The following is a 19,356-nucleotide window of genomic DNA, read 5'->3' on the forward strand; positions in this document are numbered from 1 at the left end:
TTGATGACATTGCATATTTTACAATGATGTGCATGCCCGCTCAATGCTAATCTACAAATCCAGGCGCTCGCTCTTTGGAAGCAAGTAGATCAGTTCGATGAAGCTAGCTGCAATTACCCAGAAATTGGCAGGAAACGTCGAGCGTTCAGGAATTGTCCTTAATTGATCGAAGGCCAGGAAACCTCAAAGTTAGCAATGAAACATTATACAAAATTTGCAATGTCAAAGCTAATAACACTTCTTGGGTGCCAGGCACAGGACACCTGAAGCTTGCTGGACCTCTGCAGGACCACAATAAAAAATGTTCCAATGTCATCAAAAGTTTGCGCGTGCAGGGCAGTCCCAAGGTAATGCACAGCAAGCCCTGAACAAGTTCAGATCAGGCACAGCAAGCAGTGCTTCCTCAACACAAGCTTCTCCTTAAGGAACATCAAAATCATCACGGCAGGCAGTGCTCTTCCAGCTCTCTTCAAAACAATCAAAATCGTCACAGCATGCAGTGCTTTCCGGGAGACTTGCACAGCGGCCCGAGCTTCTGCGCGCCCAGAGCCTCGCAGCAGGCATCCACGGCGGCACCCACCAGCGCCGGACTGCTGCCGGACCGCGACGGGCTGCCGGCACATGCCGGCACGCCGCGCGCATGCGCCTCCACATGCCCGGAGCAGCACCCGGCGCCGCTCGCGGCGGCTGCCGCAACAGGAGCCGCGCCGCTGCGTTCATGCGCTTGCATCTGTCCATGCTCAAAGCAGCAGCCTGCAGCACTTGCCGCAGCGGTTGCGCTTGCGGCAGCAGGTGCCGCCAGGCCGCGGTCATGTGCCCCGCTGCCGCGCGCAGCCGCGCCGCAGCAGCCGGCTTTCGGCGCCGCGCTGCCGGCCGAGACGCTGCCGCAACAGCCGCCGGTCTTTGGCTTCGGTGCACAGCAAGACGGCTTGCTGTCCAGCTTCCCTGTGTGAGCCGTACCACCTTGGTGGACATCACCGTGTTTGTGGCTGTGATTGCTGGGCTCCTGGCGGTTTCCGCTGCAGCATGTGCTAGGTGGCACTGAGCTGCTGCAGCTGTGCTCGCCTGCACGCTTGGGAGTGCTGCCTCCGGCAGCAGTGGTGGCGGCTGCGGGAGATTGGCTGCCGTACTTGGCGGCCGGGGAGCAGCAGTCGCTAGCGGACGCATCTGACCTGCTGCCCTTGCTGCAGCCAGACTTTGCGTCTGACGAGCAGCAGCTGCTGCCTGATTTGGCACCTGCACTGCAGCTGGGTTTGGCAGCGCCGCAGCAGCCGTCAGATTTGGCGGCAGCGGCTGACGCGGCGCCGGAAGTGGAGGCTGGAGAGCAGCAGCTGTTCGTCACTTGGACCTTCTTGCTGCAGCAAGGAGTGGCAGCCGAAGAGCAGCAGCTTTTGCCTGTCTTGGCGCTTGCACCGCATCCAGATTTGGCGCCGACGGCGGCCGTGCCTGCTTTGGCGGCGCAGCAGCCGCCAGATTTGGAACCGCAGCCAGACCTGGCAGCGGCTGATGTGGCGCCTGCGCAGCAGCCAGAGTTTAACTATTTGCAGCACTCAGGCGGCTGACTGGTTTTGTACGTACTGTGTAGTGGCTTCTGTCTTCTCTGTCACTGAAACCACTACACATTGCGGTCCCAGACCACCTAGGGCAACTTCCTTACACTCACCTATCTGAGCTGTCACAGCAATCAAATATGTGCACTGCTGACAAATTCCAAGCAGCCCATTTGTAAGTCCTTCTCACCTTGACTGCCGCAGCCAGAGTCTGAACAGCAGCCGCCGCCAGGATTATTGAGTGCAGTCCTCCTGCAGCCAGATTTGGTGCCGCATGCTTCGCGCGCCCCTTGCCAGCGCAGCAGCGTCATCCCGTTGGCGATGACTAAGAGGGCCGTGCCCACGTCGACCGCCACCGCCGCCCAGAGGGAGAACTTTCCCAGAGCCGCCAGGACAAGGACCGCCACCTGAGACAAGGCACTCGGTTTGTCAGGTCTCCTAACGGAATTGCGAGCAACTATGCAATCGAGGAGAGTCAATAAAGAAGAAAAGGCAGGAGTAAAGTCATCAGCTCTGTTGGCCAGTCATGCAGGCATCTCCAGGAAATGCCGGCCAACAGGACATGAAACATTTTGCTTGCATAAGAAAGAGTGCAGCATGAAAATTGATGGTATGCTAGATCGCCTGTCTGAGTAGGGCGGTCTTCGCGGATCAGGCGCCCTCATGTAATAGAGTGCTGCTACAGAGCAATTGCACATGAGGAAGCCATCAACCACTGTACAATATGACAAGTACCTAAATTGCCAGACCGCCCTGCTTAGAAAATCCAGAAGCAGATTCTTGACGGCCTGCTTGATTGAAGCAGCGGGGGACTGGGTCGATCTCTCAGGGGTCCGCCTTGCTGACGATTGAGAACAGAGAATTTGTAATGATTTTTGGGTGTGAGAGGCACTACTGGGTTCACAAAAGCAAGGAAATGCCTGTACTAAGCAGACTGCCCAGCAAGATAGAACAAGGTGCCAAGTCTGAACAGCATGCATCGCATGGCCCAACAAAGCAGTGGCAGCGCAGGGCCCTGATAGATCATCCAAAACGACCAGATAACATTTGGTTTACAAACCCGATACTCTGCCAATTGAATTGAATTAAGCAGGCTGAAAGTTTCTTCCTTGCTCCGTGTGGTTCGAGTTTTTCAATTTCTGACGGACGGCATTGTGTGGCATGAGAGATCAAAGCCTTGACGTTCTTCTTCACCCACTTTAGCTTAGGGTTTAGGGAATATGGATTTAGGGTTTAAAATTTAGGGTTCAGGGAACTTTATAGTATTGTTTTTTCATAGGGGGTGGTGTGGTGGATGTAGGGTTTAGGGTCGATGAAGGGTCGATAATTCTGTAAGACAAAAAGTGGATGAACTTTAATGTAAAACCCAATCAGAGGCAGTCACAAGCGCACACCTTGGTGACGACTGAGAGGGAGATGTTTTCGATGATCTTGCGGCGCGACAGGCGGCCCAGGGAGATAACAGGCGCGAGGCAGCGCAGATCACTGGTGAACAGCGCCACGTCAGATGCTTCCACCGCTATCGCAGCCCCTGCAAGCGCCACAGTGGCTAATAAGAGCTCTTCTATTTGCCACCACATAGAAAACAGCAGAGCTGGATAAGCAACATTTGGTGCCGAAAGGGGCTTCCGAGCACATTCTGGTCTGGCTCAAACATTACAGGGATCACTGCAGTGCACATGCAACTTCAGGGGTACACCCGAAAACACCCGCATGTCTGACAATTGCGCAGCGATGGCCTGAAAATGAGGCCGCAATGAGCAAGTTTTCAGCAATTGCTGGGGGCCGGAGCATTATAGTGAGGGGTGAAAGTAAGAGGCAGAAAAGGCCTGTCAAATCCTGGAACAGTTGGATCAGGACTGCCCTGGAATCCATGGCATTGACAGTAAATTCAAGAGGAAGATGCCAGACAGGGAAGGCTGGAGGGGAAATGTTGAGATTTGCTGCAGCGCACGTAGCCTTGTAGGCTGGAACAAGCTAACCATATTAAAAATACCAACAATGCGAGGGAGCAATGCTACCGTTTGCGCCCATTGCGACGCCGACATCAGCGGCCGCGAGCGCCGGCGCATCGTTGATGCCATCGCCCACGTGGACCACCTTGCCAAACTTGGCGCGGTAGGCCTCCACCTGCACTAGAAAATTCCCCAGTTATTAAGTTATATTATTTTCCCAAGTATGAACCTGCCGATGCAGCTAGAATGGTGGCTCAACAAGTTTTCCTAGAAACTGAGAACAGCCCATCCCCAGGGCTGTAAGTCCCTGACAGCGCTCTGACAAGGCTTGCAATCGGCTCTCAGGGAAGCAGGAGCTGTTTGCAATGCGGCCCAACCAGTAGTTCTGCTCACATGCTCATGTTCGTGACATTCATCCTCCAGAATTGACCCAGGGTGAAGCACATCGGCATCAGCATGTGAAGAGAGCCAGGCTGACAGATCTCCTTGCAATGTCATTCATGCAAGCTTCCAGATGGTCTGGACCAGATCTCCTCGCATCTACAACAAACAATCCAAGGCAAGGAAGGCGTCCCCAGAAATCGGGTTCATATCCGCGCTGTTCGTAGAACAAGTGGGACTATAATAATTGTAGACATCGAGTAGGCAGGCCGTGAGCACGCGCCTGGCGGAGCTTGTCCTCTGGCAGCAGCGATGAGTGCACAGACACCGGGTCGAGCCCCGCCGCGGCCGCCACCGAGCGCGCAGCGCCGGCATTGTCTCCGGTCAGCATCGCGACCTGCGCGCAGCGTGATTTTGAGCGTGAATATGGGTGGGTTGTACTCAACAAAAAGAATAGCATATCAATCACACCTAGCATGAGCAATTCTGTGCTCATGCAGCTGTCAGATTAACCAGTCTTATGATAACCATTCTCTCAACACCCCCATACAGCCATCCCAGCTTGCACATGTGAATCAGCGAATATCCTGCCAGAGAAGGACTTGAATTGAAACCATAGGGACCCCAATACATATGCATCAGGCTGTGTGGACTGGTGTCTGGTATCACAGGGCAACTTCACCGTGAGCTTAGCACTGCGCAGCGCTCTGACGGCTTCGGCGGCCTCCGGCCGCGGCGCGTCTGCGACGGCGAACACTCCCACCAGCAGACCGTCAGCCGCCACCCAGCTCACCGTAGCGCCTGCACAAAACTCTCTATTCAACAATTTCATCATCCCGTTTTGAGCTTCTGTACTCACCTCTGAAGTCGAGGTTGAAGGAACAATCTCTGCCTTCAAGCTCAGAGCCCATGTTGAACAGGGCCAACGGTTCGTGAGCTTTGAGCTCTGATACGCAAGGCCTTGTGGGCAAAATTTCAGCGCCACTCGGGAAGATGTAGCAGCCCCAACACTTCCAGGTAGTCTTCTGCTGACGACAAGAAATGCAGACGGTTGAGCCATGTGAGGGCACTGTAATACACACGCCAATGAGGGTGTTGGTAACCAAAGGGGAGTACAACAGGCGCACCCTGAGCACTCCAATCGGCTTCGATGGCTGCCACGAGGGCTCCGTCGTGGTGTATGCTTTGCTCGGCCAGCATGCGTGCGTTGCCGATGGCGACAGGAACGCCGTCGACCTCCGCCACGATGCCCTGGCCTGTGGCAGGCCAGCATACTGCTCATCAAGCTGCTTACGAGATCTGTGAACAGAATGCTGACCGGACTTCGCGTCAACCAGTACAGCTGGCCCAAAAGTGAAAGCATGCACTCCGTGATGCAGAAGCCGGTCATTACAAATCCCTCTCCGTCCAGCATGGTACCAGGAGCCCCGGCTTTGACAACTTGACATGTGCCTTTTCTTTGGCAATTGCTTGAGGACCCCTCAGCATGTGATAGAAATTTCAGCCCCAACATGAAGAAATATCGACTTGGAGTGATGTTTAGCCGAGAGCCCGCACACTTAGTGGACAAAAATTACCTGGCACCGAGGTGCAGGCGGCTACAGGCAGGTCCACGGCAGAGCCGCGCGCAGCGGCGCAGCCGACAATGGCGGCGGCGACCGGGTGACTGGACGTCCGCTCAGCGCTGCCGGCCAGCGACAGCATGCGCGCCTCGTCAGCGCCGCCCAGCGCCTTGGTCATCACCACCTGCGCGCCAAGTCAGACTTTCACGAGCTAAACTTATGCCATCTTCAGACTTAGATTGGCGTCCTACTCCACAGAGAGCGTGCTCTCAAAATCTGCATGTCTTGGAGAAAGCAGGGATTTCTTCTCCTCGGTTCCTCCCCTCCCATGAGCAGGTCCTTGGGCAGGGAGAATGAACAAAAGACAACAGACTCACTGACAAAACTACAGACTCACATGCAAACCGCAAAGCTGAAGAATACAAGGAAACAAATAAGCACAATCAGCTGCTGACAGCCTCACCCTGCAGCGGCCCTCGGTGAGTGTGCCGGTCTTGTCAAAGGTGACCACTTTCGCGGCTGCCAGCGCTTCGAGCACCTGGCCGCCCTTTATGAGCACGCCCTGCTTCGCAGCAGCTGCCAGCGCGGCTACCATGGTGACCGGGGTGGATAATACGAGCGCGCAGGGGCACGCGGTGACGAGGATCTGCAGCGCCAGATACACCCACCACTGCGCAGGCGCAGCCAAGATTCGTCAGTCATAGGTTTGCAACTTCCAGGTTAGTGAGAAGCTGTCATTCTAATCTTATGGGGACAAAATAGGAAAAGCGTTCTAGGGTACTCATGGCAAATTCTCAATAGACAGCAGTGTGTGACCCTCATTGGCAGGTTTTTACTGGGTAATCTCTGTATTCTTACGATTAAGCCGGATGACACCACAGGGACTGGTCAACAAACACCAGCACTCGAGAGAGACATGATTTATGCCCTCAATGGCAGGCAATAAGACAGTTGATACCAAATGATTGGTGCCATCTCATTACCGTTAATCAGGTCACTTCACAGCGATCTTGTGAGCGCCCAGTGCTTTGGTGAGAACATTAAAGTAACATTTTTTCCAAGACATATGATGCAGTGAGATATGGGAGTAATATATTTCAAGATACCCCTGCACACCTTGGGGTCGTCGACGCGCGCGGCCAGGGGAATGAGCGCGAGGCAGAGGCAGGCGGCAACCACGATGGGGGTGTACCATTTGGCAAAGCGGACCACAAAAGTCTCCATGGGGGATTGACGCGACGTTGCCTGCTCAGAACCCACACATAAAGTTGTAAGAAAGAAGAGGGCAGACATCAGGGCAGAGCGAGCGCAAGAGATGAGAGAAAGGGCAGCCTCATAAGTGGTTGTCAGGCTACAACAGCACAATGATCCCCCGGCCCAGGAGCAGTAAGTTGAGACGCAAGAAAGCGCAGGACAAATAGTTTGTGCCCTTCCAACAGGACATGCCGTATTGTTGTTGTCCCTCACATGGACATGGACATGGCAAATTGATGGACATGGAAGATTTGTTAAGGAGCCATAAGCAGCTGCATACTCTCAGCCAGGAGAAGCAGAGTGCACCACGATAGAAGGAATTGCCAGACGATTTCATGTGCCAAAACAGGCGTCAGGACAAAACAATGCAAAATTGCCAAAACAGGCCGCACCTCTTCCACCAGCCGAGCCATGCGCGCCACGGTGCTGTCGGCCGCCGCCGCAGTCGCTTGCACGGTCAGCGCCCCGTCACCACAATTCACCGTACCCCCAAACACCTGCATAGAGAATCACTTCGCATCATAAAGCTCGGCTGGCGGGAGGCGGTGTAAGTACTGAGCAACGTGCCTGTGGTTGATGGGGTCTTGCTTGGATCTGGCGAGTCCAATGAAGGGTGGGATCTGTGGCAGCCTTTGACTGCAGCTTGTCTGCAGACGCACCTTGCCTTTAGCAGGAAATTTGTGTAATAGTAGTAATAAGTAGGTCATGCTTGCATGTCCAGTGTCTTGCAGAATGCTGTGCGTGCAGACAAAAAGCAGGCACACCGCAGGCTGCAATTCTGGCAAAATGTGTATAGTGAAATGTCTCAGGACGGTCCACATTTTGGGTTGCCCATTACAGATTGTACAAATCAATGGCATGGCGGTCTCATGGGACACATCATCCACCCATCTTATGTCTTCAATATGAGCGCAAAGGAATTTTCATAAAGATTAAGCACATCAATGCACACCTCTTCGCCGAGGCCGCGCTTGACTGGCGCTGATTCGCCGGTGAGCATGCTGTGGTCAAGGCGGGAAGTGCCCTGGGTGACTAATCCGTCCAGGGGCACCTTGTCTCCCGGCCTCACCAGCAGCGAGTCGCCCACCAACACGTCATCCACCGGCACCTCCGCACCTGCCGGCACATGCTGCATGTTTCATAAACTGCTATCAAACGCAGGGCGACACGCACAAGACCAGGGCGATAACTAGCAAGATTCATTGACTCATCCTGGGACCTCTCCTATTTGGTTGCAGCGGACCAGGTATTCTGGCAAGCACCTGCATGTTTTCTAGTGGTCGCAGCTGTTCTATAAGAAGCAAGGCAAGTGGGGTTAGGGCCCGCCTAGAGCAGAGATACTGAACGAAATTTGCGTATTGGGTCACTTCAAAACCTTTCATATCAAACAAATTTCTCCCAGTATGGGGGCTCAGTGGCACAATTCGGACACAAAAGACGCTCTGCTGTCTCTCACAAAGTCTGGAAGAGACAATAGGCAACCTCATGAATCCAAATTGTGCTATGCACACACCTGCAAATCCTTGCAAGAGCCGCCTGCAAGGCATGCGTGCTTTGGAAAACCTTGAAATGACGGCTTGAGTGCATACTATACCGAATGCTTGCTGCAGAGTCATCCGCTATCTTACCCAACAATTGGAGCAGTGTCCTCTACTGTACACATTGATTGGTGAAGCACTTTTCAGCATGAGACGCACCAGACTCTACCAAAATGGCAGCACACTACTGAGCCAGCACAGTGGGTGGCTTGCATATCGGGGAGCCAGTTTTCGGCAGCATGATGAAGCCAACTCAGAATCTCCTTAGCGCACATGTGTCTGCCAGATGGCGGCCTCGGGCTTGAGAGCAAGCACAGAGGGGCGATGGCTTGCTAGAATGAAGTCATCTGCTTGCACCAAGTCATCTACACTTGCCACTCAACCAGCACAGTGGGTGGCTGGGTCCCCCCACTTGTGGGAGATGACCTGTGCATGCTATGCTATGCTATGCATGCATGACATGCCATGCACGCACCTGTGTCCGCCAAAATGGCCGTCTCGGGCTTGAGAGCCAGAACGGAGGAGATGGCGTCGCGCGCGGCTCTGCTGCTGCGGGCTTCGAGCCACTGCGCAAACCCGAAAAGCACGAGCACGGCTGCTCCCTCCACATAGTCCTGTAGCGCCACCGCTCCCACCACTGCCAGAAACATGAGCGCATTGATGTCCAGCACCTGCACAGGAAAATTCAAGTTCAAATTTAGATACTGTAGTAGTCATTCTAAAACCCGCACCCTCGGCGGTGCGGGACAAAGGGGTCTTCCGCAGTACGCCCAAAAAGCTGCAGAGTGTCGACTAGCAGCGACCTGAGTCAGGACTGCATTATTTTGAGAAAGGGGAGAATACACCAGATCGGCGGTGAGCTGCGGCGCACCTTATTGCGCAGCGAGGCGAAAGCCTTGAGGCCGACGAGGGGCCCTTCGAGAGCCACGGCGCCCAGGGCGACGTATTTCAAATAGTCAAATCCCTCGATGTGCGTGGGGTGGTGAAGGTAATGGAACAGGGATATCGCCAGCAGCCCCGCCGACACCAGCACTGCGCATCACACAACTTTATTTTATTCAAAGATGGTGACCGAAATCTGTGGTACCTGATATGTTGCACGAGTGCACTGTCGCAGCCAGTGCAGCTCTCAGCATACACAGAAATAGAGGCTCTGGGCGTCAACATGATCTACATACACAGCCCCAGCATGCATGCCCACTACCGATACTTGAGATCATCACATAAATAGGTGAAGGAAGGCGCCAGTCCCTTTCGCTTCCAACTTCCAGACATAAATATTTCCCTGCATCATAACAGCTTACTGCCAATTTTGGAGAAATTTTAGAAAAGATATAAATAAAAGAATGGATATCACCTCGCCAGGGAGGGAGCCAGCTGGCAGCGAGCTTGCCCTGCTGCCGTGGCGCCTGCAGAGAGGCATCGAGGTGGGCCTGATTTAGAGCGGCAACTGCTGCGGCCGGCAGCAGCGCGCCCGTGTGGCGCACCGTCACCATCTGAGTCACCACCGCCACGTCCACCTGGACAGCAAATTGTGTTCTGTAAGCCTTTTTTTCATCTTTCCATATTTTATTTGTTGTCTTCGTTTTTTTTCTTTTCTTCTTCTGAGGAGGTGTGTAGTCATGTGCCCATGTGGCAAAGTGTCAGCGTCTGACTTGCGCCACGTCCGCCTGGGACAATGACTGAGAATTTTCGACCTTGCACACCCATGATTTGTAGGGAAGCAGCTCTAGACAAGTATGGCACAACAGGCGTCCATCAGCCATAAGACCCTATTCTATAAGGCCAACTCCTGCGGATTGTTACATCTGACTGGCGGCGTGAGCCTCAGATTTGGCTTTCCTGACTCCATGGGACCGTTGTCCAGGCTGGCATTACAGGGCACATAGACTCTTCTGCTTATTTGGTCTGCCACAGCAATTACACATGCAGTCCATATTTTAAGGAAAGAGGGGTATAAAATACACTCTCACCTCTAGGACCCCCGGCATGGGCTGCAGGATGTTGGTTATCAGGGGGACCTCGCTGGGGCAGCAGATGCCGCCGGCATAAATCTTAGTAATGATGACTGCGGCGCTTATGTCACCGGCTGACTCATCACCCGTCTCCGGTGGCATCGCCACTTCCACCAGAGGCGCATAATCCTCCCTGGACGGCTTCTCTGGGCTGCCCTTCTTACTGTGCGGCCAGAACAGGCTGTTAAGATTTTTTGAATTTTCAAAATTGACCATATACCAGTACACCAAATTTTGACCCTTCTTGTTGCGCGGCCAGAACAGGCTCTCGACTTACCAGCCATGCGCAAGAATCAGGCTGCCAGATAAGCATGAACGCACGCACACACAAGCACAGCGGCCACCCTTGCAGGGAATGGCAGAATATCAAAATCAGGTCCAGGGCTGTGAGCTCACAAGCATGGCACACTTGTGATGCGTGGGCAAAAAGAACCCTTCCTGTTGGCGCAAAAACTTACGCACAATTATATAAGAGGCGGTCAACATTCCTCCTGGTTACCAACATGCACGCACAGCCTGGGCCTGGAAGGACATTGATAGGTAGCCAGCAAAGGATCAGTCAAGGGGGTCTGGAAGAAGAGAGGAGCCAGAAAGGGGCCGCGCACCGGTGGCGCACGACGGAGAGGCGGCCGTGGTGCAGCACTGTTCCGCTGGCGTAGTGCTCAATGCACTGGCGCTGACAGCAGCCATCCAGGTCACCTGACGGCACATGGTGCAGCTCGTCGCCCACCTGCGCGCACATGCACGCCACAGCTTTTCCATTCCATTCACCCTTTCGAGTGCCTAATTCCCACTCCTCGAAGGCCGAGATCATTCCTTTGAACCCACTGGACTACCATCTCCCCTGTCGCCTGATGAAATCATGCTCTGTTGTAGAGTGTTTTGAGTTAGCTTCAAGACTGCATTGGCTGGCAAGATCATTTTCAAGTGTGTACCACAACCAATCCTATATTGTCATGTTGTGGTGGAAGGACAACAGTCCCCAATAGATCACTGCGAGATAAAGTCCTGCTGCAAAGTAAAAGTAAGAACCAGGGGAATTGGCCTCACCAGGAAGTCAAAGTGGTCTCCATGCGCTACAACTTCATGGCCGCAGTCGGGGCCGTGCACGTGGTCCGGCAGCTTGACCACAGAGCAGCGCTGGTCCAGATCAAGCGAGTGAGGTATGAGCGGGCCATGCTCATCTGGTCTGCAGTACAACTGGCCATCCACTAGATATCCTGCACAGTTGCCACCAGAGGCTGCATTCAAGCTGACATGACCTGAACATCCTACACCTGCATTGGTCAAGATGCTCACAACGGGTAAAGCAGGAAGAACAGAAATGGCAATTTAGCTGAGACCGCCAAATGATCACTTGCAAAAGATGCAGGCCGTGGCCCACACTAGAATTGTATTGGATTCGTGCATCAGACGTGTCCAGTTCCCCTCCTCAGAAATAGTGAGCCAGGAAGTGAAATTTCTGATATGCTGGATTGAAGAGTTATTGAGCATCGATGCACTACGCACCGAAATGACCACTGTGATCGACGACTGTGTGAGTACATGCCGTTGTTCCACAGCAGTCCGGCGGGATCCGGCCCTCCTCGATGCAGACAAGTGCAGCAATGTTCATTCTATCAGTCAAGGATCAGTCTTCCGTGATCACCAGATGGACCTGCAGGCGGGCGAAGATGAAAAGATCAAAGCCCATTGTAAAAATGTCTGTGCTGACACAATAACATGCCATCTTTGGGGCAAGAAATGTGCAGCCCATGAAACTCCCCAAAAGTTGTAACGCAGCCAGCCGAGGCTTCAGACCCCGTCCATCAAGAACGGGCTCTCAACTTTAATTCTGACTACGCGCATCTTCAAGGACAGCATCCTGACTAATACTTCAAGAATGCAACTCGCCTGCTCTCGCTGCAGCTCTGATGGCAGGGAAGTGCTGGGAAGACTTCTTTGCAGCGCTGTTGCTTGTATCGCAAGGACGCCCTTTTGAAGAAGAACGCTCTAATCTTCAAGGGTCGGTCTTGCGATCTGCGCGAGGCACAACGTCCGTTTTGCGGACCAGGGTGGAAAGTGGCTCGCGGTGCTGTGAGGAGCATGCTAGGCGCATGTGCCTGGGCACGTGCCTGCACGAGAAATTTTGAGTTGGCCATGAGCTCCATGGCAAGCAATTTCTTGGGCTTTGACTTTGGATGAGGATGTCTGGGTGCTTGCTTTGCTTTATTTAGTGACACAACATGTGCAATTAACCCAGCACCGTACAGCGGTGCACATGTGGGTGCTAGCATGCTGCACCACGTGCGCACGTGCGCTAGCGCTACTGTGTTCTGGCACTTTCACCATGCATGCTTAAGCTTGTGGGCATGCGCACAAGTATGTTAATAGATGTTCAGGACAGTCTCTCACAGCAGGGACCAGAAGATCCTCACAGTCCCTCCATCATTTCCCATCATTAGATGTAAGGACAAGATCAATCCCAACCTCTTTCGATTGATGAAAATGGTGGTGCTTGTTCCATGAGCACCGGTGGGCATAACTGGCATGCAGCATCATGATGCATGCACTGGTAATTCGAAGTTCAACGCTCATGAGTATGAGTATGACCCATATCGAACATGCGCATTCACGTGGATCTGATCTATGTCCTTATTCCACTCAGTGTGCTCCATCTGATTGCTTTCACATCGACGTCGACTGTACCCCATTATATTGACAAGGAAACTGTCATCACAAACCATGACAAACTTGGACCAATCAGCTTCGTTGCCGCCAGGCAGCCCCAATGGCTTGGGGCGGCTTCAAAGTTCCTATTCTGCTGCTCTATTTCAGCTGCTCTGTTGTCCCCTGATCGCTAAGAAGAACTCCAATTCCTACTGCATTTTCTGCAGGGGGTACTATCTCCGATATCCCCTGCTGTCTGGCTGCAGGAGGATGTAAACACAGCAGATGGAGCTGTGTCCAGTGCCCCACGCTGGCTGCTATCTCTATACCACGCCGTCCACACTGTTCTGATGTAGCTTCAGGTCTCCATTACTATTACCGTGTGAAATCTCAGCCCCATGCGACGTTCGGCTGCCAAAGGATTTAAACCTCCAATTGCAATCCACCCTGCCGGCTGCTATCTGTTGAGTGCGCGCACAAACTCGCAGTCCACACTGTTTCACAGTAGCAACAGGGTCCCCACTACAACCTCCAGTAGTTTTGAGCCCCCACTGAAATCTCAGCTTAGTGCAACGTTCGGCTGCCAGGGAGAATTACAGAAATCAGTTCTCCCTGCCAGCTGCTATCTATTATGTGCGTGTACAAATGCGTCACCAAGCGAGCGCTTGCGTGGGTTGTTCTCCAGTCGCACCATCGGTGGCAGCTCATTTCGCGGCCTGCGCTCACAAGGCAGTGCTGGAATAAAAATTGTTATTGAATTTGCACAGCGCTACAAGCGCTCTAAGCCAAACATTCCTGAGGATTCCGTGTGAATGTTTATCTTCGCAATTTAAATATTGAGCTTCTCTGAAGGTTTGCAGGAGCAATCCTCCAAGGCAGTCAAGTTGCTGCGTTGCAGCTATCCGAGCCAAGAAAGGCTGCAAACATGAAGACAGAGCGAGGGCCAACAAATGGAGATGGAGCTGCCAAAATTTGACTTTCTGCAATTCACTGCTTCTACGTGGCAAGCATTTCTGTGCATGTGCTGTGCATGCTCCTTCCTTGCATGCCATTGAACCATTGGCCCGTACACACGACTGCATGTAATAAAGTACTAACGAGACTGACAAAATTCCTGACAGGATGAGCAAGGGAGCTCACTTGCGAGCAGGCGTGCACAGCTGCACTCTGTCCCCAAACCGCTGCTCCAGCCAAGATCTGAAGGCTTCCTGAGTGGCTGCCACCACTGCTGGGCTGCTGTCTTTGGAGTAGATGCGGCAGTGCTTCTCCTGCAGTGCAGAAACGGAGCCATCTATTATATTGATCATTCATTTCCCAATCAATTGCGTGTTACTAATGACTGGGTGCATGCACACATGCCAGTGTTGTGTCACGCAGGGGCAGGGACTTCATCCTGTGGCGTTCCTCTCCTCCGCAGCACATGATGTTGCACTTCACTTTACTTGATTATGTGGTGTCAAACTGCCATCAGTATTTGGCGGCCACAGTCTTACACCATCAGCTAAATTCTGCCACAGCATCGAGCGGATATTCTGGATGCGCCCTACTATTTGGCAGCATGTGTGGTGTCTGATCAGAACCCCACCACAATTCATGCCTGAGGCTTGCATCCTAGCAAGAAGCATGCTTAGGAGAGACCAACGAAATGGCCATGTCTTCCTGTACAGTTGCACATCACATTGGCAGGGCCAAAATGGCACCCACATAGAAGTTGACAGGCCTAGATCTGCTGTGCACGAAAAGAGAGCAGGAGAAACAATAAAAAAGTAGGGAGAATTCTCACCAGGTTGGAGAGCGGAAACATGGTGCTGATCTGCTTGGCTCGCAGAGACACCTTCTCGGTCGATTCTGCGTGGTGGAAGAAGGATACCGAGTCCATCGGGTTCTGGCTGCCCTTAGTCAGGTCCACCTGGCAACCCCCCATTACCTAATCTATCAAAAGATTGCTGGCAATGATGTCTTTGCAGATTTCTGATCTGGTGTTCTAGGAGCTTGAGGATAAAGCAGTGTGTGCTGCGCATGTGCATAGGGTAGCCAACGAGTGACATGGCAGATGATCACAGGTATTGAGTACTACAAGTACTAAATACCAATGCAATCTTTGTCTCTGGTCACATGCAGCAATAGTCACATTTTGCTGAAACCATATTATATGGGGGTGGCATACAGAAGGGAGGGACTCACACCTTGGCGACATCGATGATAACGTCATCTGGGTTGAGCCTCATGCTGCTGTCAGAGCTGTGGCTCACGATGTCCTGTGCGCTCGGCTCCTTCCAGCTGCATGCAGCAGCACTCTCAGTAAATATGCAGTAGATGAATGTCCGCCCATAAATGCCCGCTCTGCAAGCAGTCAAAGTGCACCTTGGCTGGTTTTTGCATAGATCACAGGATGTTGATTCTGGTGCTGCATCAGGGCTCTGCATGAGATACACCAGTAGCTAGCACTTGCATGCCTGCACACTGCTACCTCTTGCTGCATGTGCCAACGTGAGGCCATGGCCAGCCCACCTCAATTACCACTACCAGAGCCGCGCAGACTACCGTCCACAGGGTCTTTACTACCAGGTGGAGGTCCCCATGTGTAATCGCAATTACACATGGTCAGGTATATAAAGAGCTTTGAGGCCGTCCTTGAGGAGCTGGGAGAGGCATGTCATCGCCCTGACTTCCCAGTCAGAGCAATCGCAATGGCGTTCTCAGATCCTCAGGAATTGCCACATAGTGGGCACTTGGAGACCAGCAGCTTGTCTCAAGGATATGTGCTGCTGTCTCCCGTCTAGGGTGTCAAGATTGGCACATTTTTTGGGGTTGAAAATGTCACTCACTCATCTCGCATTTCCTGCTGGGCATTCAAAGAGACACAGATAGTGGCAGCCTCACCTGTCAGCATCCAGCTCTTCTCGGGGCACGATGAACTCGTCCACAAACTTGTACAGGTCGCGACGCCGCAGCCGCTGCAGGATGTGCTGCGCGGTAGTAATGGATGACTCGCCGTCCTCGTCAGCGTCCATCGCCAATGCCCCAAAGCCCGGCCGCGCTACTCCCCAGTTCTCAATCACCTGTAATTTTGGGCTGATCCAGTCTCTGACGCTGCATTTCGCCACTGTGGAATGCTGGTAAAAGTTTAGAGAGAGTGACCAATCTGTCACACCTTGATGGGAACACTGATCATCTACAGCCAGAGCCCTAGTGCAGAGCTACCTCTTCCAATCCGCCTTGGTGCTTCACTGGTTTATCAATCCCCAATTTCACTAAGGAAAGAGACTGTACAGATAAAGTGATAATTGTGCACTTGAAGATATCCAATCGAGCACCCACCTTGATAATGGTGTCATCAAGGCGGACAAACTCCCTGGAGTCCTCTGTCCTCTCTGCAAGCCTCAGCGTGGGTTCTGCTGCCAGCAGAGCATCCACAATCATGTGCTCAACTCCCCTCGCCTTCCTGACAGGGCAAGAGATAAAATTCAGCCCTACCACGTAGACCATACTGACATTGCATGCATGATCCCTTCCTGCTGAAAGTCCTCCTGCCAAAATTTCATTACCTAATTCAAGAAGCAAGAGCTGCAAAGGAACCTCCTGCAGCAAATACCTTGCGGTCCTGCTTTGCTCAGCTAAAGAGGCGAAGGTAGAGGGCATGACAGGAATAGCAATAGCAATAGGAAAAGGAATCCGGCCGCACTTGTGCAGGTAGACAGAGCGGAACATCCTGGCGCGAGTGGCAAACACCTCGTACACGTTCTGGAACTCTGTGTACTTGTAGCAGATCTCATCGTCCAACACCTGCTCCCAGAGGACCAGACTTTGCAGTTATCGACACTGTACATGTGTAGAGAGACATATATTTCTTTGGACTCCAGTAAGAAACATGATCTCCTACAGACAGCAAATGCCATTGCCCTGACAGCCCAGTCCTGGCATATTCCATGCTCCAAGCCGAGCCTACTTCCAACATCCGCGTGACCACAAATGCTCTGAGGCAGGACAGTGATGGGTGTGTCATGCTGCCCAGGCACAGTCCTGCAGCTTCTTCTTATGCACCTTCCAGCCATAGCAAAAGGGAAGAGAAGTTGATTCTCACCTTTGCCAGGGTCATGATGCGATTGATGTCGACGGAGGTGCGCACATTGCAGTAGAGGGCGTCCCTCTGCAGGTAATCATACTTGTCCACATCCAGCCCATTGCGATTGTTGGCCACAATCTGGTACAGCCACATTTTAAATCTCTGTCACACTCATCGCATGTGGTACTTTTTTGTGACTTCTTCGTATCAATATTTAGTTGGCTAAAAAACCTCCACAACTGTCAACAGCAGTACTGCCTATGCATGTTGAATGTCTGTGTGACAACAAGAAGCCTTCCAACCGAGCAGGACATGGGCCATGCATGCATGCATGCATGCATGCGACAATGCAACGCATATTGCATGTTCTGACTTGCTGACATTTAAAGAGACAAGTAAAATAGGAGTTCCATGACACACCTCATACAGCCATCGCTTGCCCTGTGGAGGAGGCAGGCCGCCCTTCTCAGAGGTGATCATGGCCTTGACATGCTTAATCTCATCCTCGCTGAGGTCAGCTTCGCTGATGTCATGCACATTGTCCGCCAGGATGTCGTCCAGAATGTTCACTGACATCTGCTCATGCACCCTGGCAGCGCACACAATGCACTTTCAGAAAATGCTGAATGTCTCCAATTTAGATACTCTCTGTCTGGCAACGGAAACCATCAGTCGATGCATCCTGGCAGCATACACGAATTTTAATACACAAGTTGCATGACCCTAAATTGTTCTGCTGCTTCACTCAATATCTTGCTCCGAACCTGCAAAAGTATCTACAAGTGTAAGTGTCAAGGAGGACCCTGTAAAAGCTTCGCGTTGTGACTATGAGGAAGAAATCCAGACCCCAGTGAAGAAGCTGCTTATACCAGGTCTAGCTTGTGCCTGCACTCTGCAAGCACATGTGCTATTCATGACATGCAGCCAGCGCGCACCAGTTCCTTCCCATCTGCTTCATGACGCGGTCAAACACATGGCTGTATGGCCCATGGCCCAAATCATGCACAAGCCCTGCACCAAACAAGCATCCATAATACCCCTGCACAGCTTCCAAATTGCACAGCATAAAAGCATGCCTCACATGCATGCCTCCTATGCTGCAGCATCTGCCAAAAAGCTTTAAAGAGGCTTGCTCCTCACGCCTCTGCCCCTTTTACAATGTAATGCAGTCACAGGGAACATTGGTGTGTGGGAGGTATCTTTGTTGAAGCAGACACCTGCAACCTCAGCGCACTTCACATCGCTCCTGCTGATGTCCAGCTCATCTCTCTGCATCCTGTAGATGCTGTCTGCCAAGGTGTACGCCAGGTGTCCCACTCCCAATGAGTGCTCAAGCCTGCACCAAACCATCCGGCATTACATCAAAATTACATTGCTCTTACATTCCTCCTGAAAGCAGGATCAGGCTGTCCATGCCATGCCTCACTTTGGCATGCAAGCAGATGGTGCTCTCACTCAAGCATCTCTACCAAGCATGAGACGTCGACATGTTGTCCCTCGAGATGGCCTTCGAGATGTCGACACATGCATCACACCTTTTCCTTGCAAGCCATAGATCCTCACTGTCAGTCATGTGCATCCAGGAAGGATGGCAAATTACTGATGAGCGTAGGATACATGCAAAAGGGAATTGCCTGGCATGTGAAGCGCCTCTGAAGACATAGTAGGTGCAACCTAGCTGCTTCAGGTCTGCCAGCCGCTGGAACTGAGGTGTGTCTACAATCTTCATGGAGACTGGGTCCAGCCTGAAGTGGTTGTGGACTGGATCGTTGAAGAGCTGTTCATACATTCAAATAAGAGTCAGACTGCCTGGTGAAAAAATGAACATCCATGCACTCAAGGTCGTTTTTGCTGGACAGGAAGAAACCGTTCAGTACCCTATCATTGGCTCAGAAAATACAAAGTGTGTTTCTACAAAGTACGAGTCACCTTTCCGTGTGGCTGACTGCCAAAGTCGGCCCTCCTTTTGCCAGAAGGAGCGCTATAGTAGTGGTGGGGCTGAAGCGAACTCGAGGGCTTGTCAGTCATACGCTGAGACATTGTGATCTGCGTGAAGTCCGCATCCTCTTCCATTGTCTCTTTATTTTCCAGTTTTAGCCGCACGGGTTCCTCCTTGCCACCACCGCTCTTTGGCTAGCTGTACCGATCTGTTTAAAATTCTACCTCGGAAGTGTTGAGACAGGCCCCCTTTTGCAAAGAAGAAATGGCTGTATTCAGCAACACATCATTCTCAATTATTGAGTGCGTGATTGCGGTTTGTTCCCCTGACCCATGCAGAGCATGGGTCCTCCACAGAGAAGGACTCTCACTATGGATGTGTTCGCAATACAGGATAGTGAACAGGTGTAAATAAGAATGTGATAGGGTCACCGTGCTGTGCTGATTG

At 52.3% G+C, this 19,356-nt stretch overlaps 3 protein-coding genes across 3 annotated transcripts; 1 reads left to right on the plus strand and 2 right to left on the minus strand.

Moving 5' to 3' along the window:
• Nucleotides 1–494: 494 nt before the first annotated feature.
• Nucleotides 495–1,562, plus strand: COCSUDRAFT_62331 (hypothetical protein; the record flags this gene model as incomplete). Its single annotated transcript, XM_005649407.1, has 2 exons — nt 495–912; nt 1,036–1,562. The coding sequence occupies 2 exons, from the start codon at nt 495–497 to the stop codon at nt 1,560–1,562; spliced, it is 945 nt and encodes a 314-aa protein (XP_005649464.1).
• A 284-nt stretch (nt 1,563–1,846) lies between these two features.
• Nucleotides 1,847–9,183, minus strand: COCSUDRAFT_1142 (heavy metal translocatin; the record flags this gene model as incomplete). Its single annotated transcript, XM_005649408.1, has 13 exons — nt 1,847–1,957; nt 2,945–3,081; nt 3,572–3,685; nt 4,166–4,283; nt 4,569–4,687; nt 5,014–5,160; nt 5,455–5,632; nt 5,912–6,118; nt 6,565–6,693; nt 7,095–7,199; nt 7,655–7,818; nt 8,716–8,911; nt 9,112–9,183. Coding segments are annotated over 13 exons (1,797 nt in total), but the record flags the coding sequence as incomplete, so codon positions are not given.
• Nucleotides 9,184–14,040: 4,857 nt separating this feature from the next.
• On the minus strand, nt 14,041–18,759 carry COCSUDRAFT_14348 (hypothetical protein; the record flags this gene model as incomplete). Its single annotated transcript, XM_005649409.1, has 11 exons — nt 14,041–14,172; nt 14,688–14,831; nt 15,091–15,133; nt 15,788–15,903; nt 16,226–16,349; nt 16,590–16,690; nt 16,989–17,108; nt 17,391–17,559; nt 17,906–17,981; nt 18,188–18,299; nt 18,571–18,759. 11 exons carry the CDS (start codon nt 18,757–18,759, stop codon nt 14,041–14,043), a joined length of 1,326 nt encoding a protein of 441 aa, XP_005649466.1.
• Between the last annotated feature and the right edge of the window lie 597 nt (nt 18,760–19,356).

Source organism: Coccomyxa subellipsoidea (assembly GCF_000258705.1).
Source record: "Coccomyxa subellipsoidea C-169, whole genome shotgun sequence".
Classification (NCBI taxonomy): domain Eukaryota; kingdom Viridiplantae; phylum Chlorophyta; class Trebouxiophyceae; family Coccomyxaceae; genus Coccomyxa; species Coccomyxa subellipsoidea.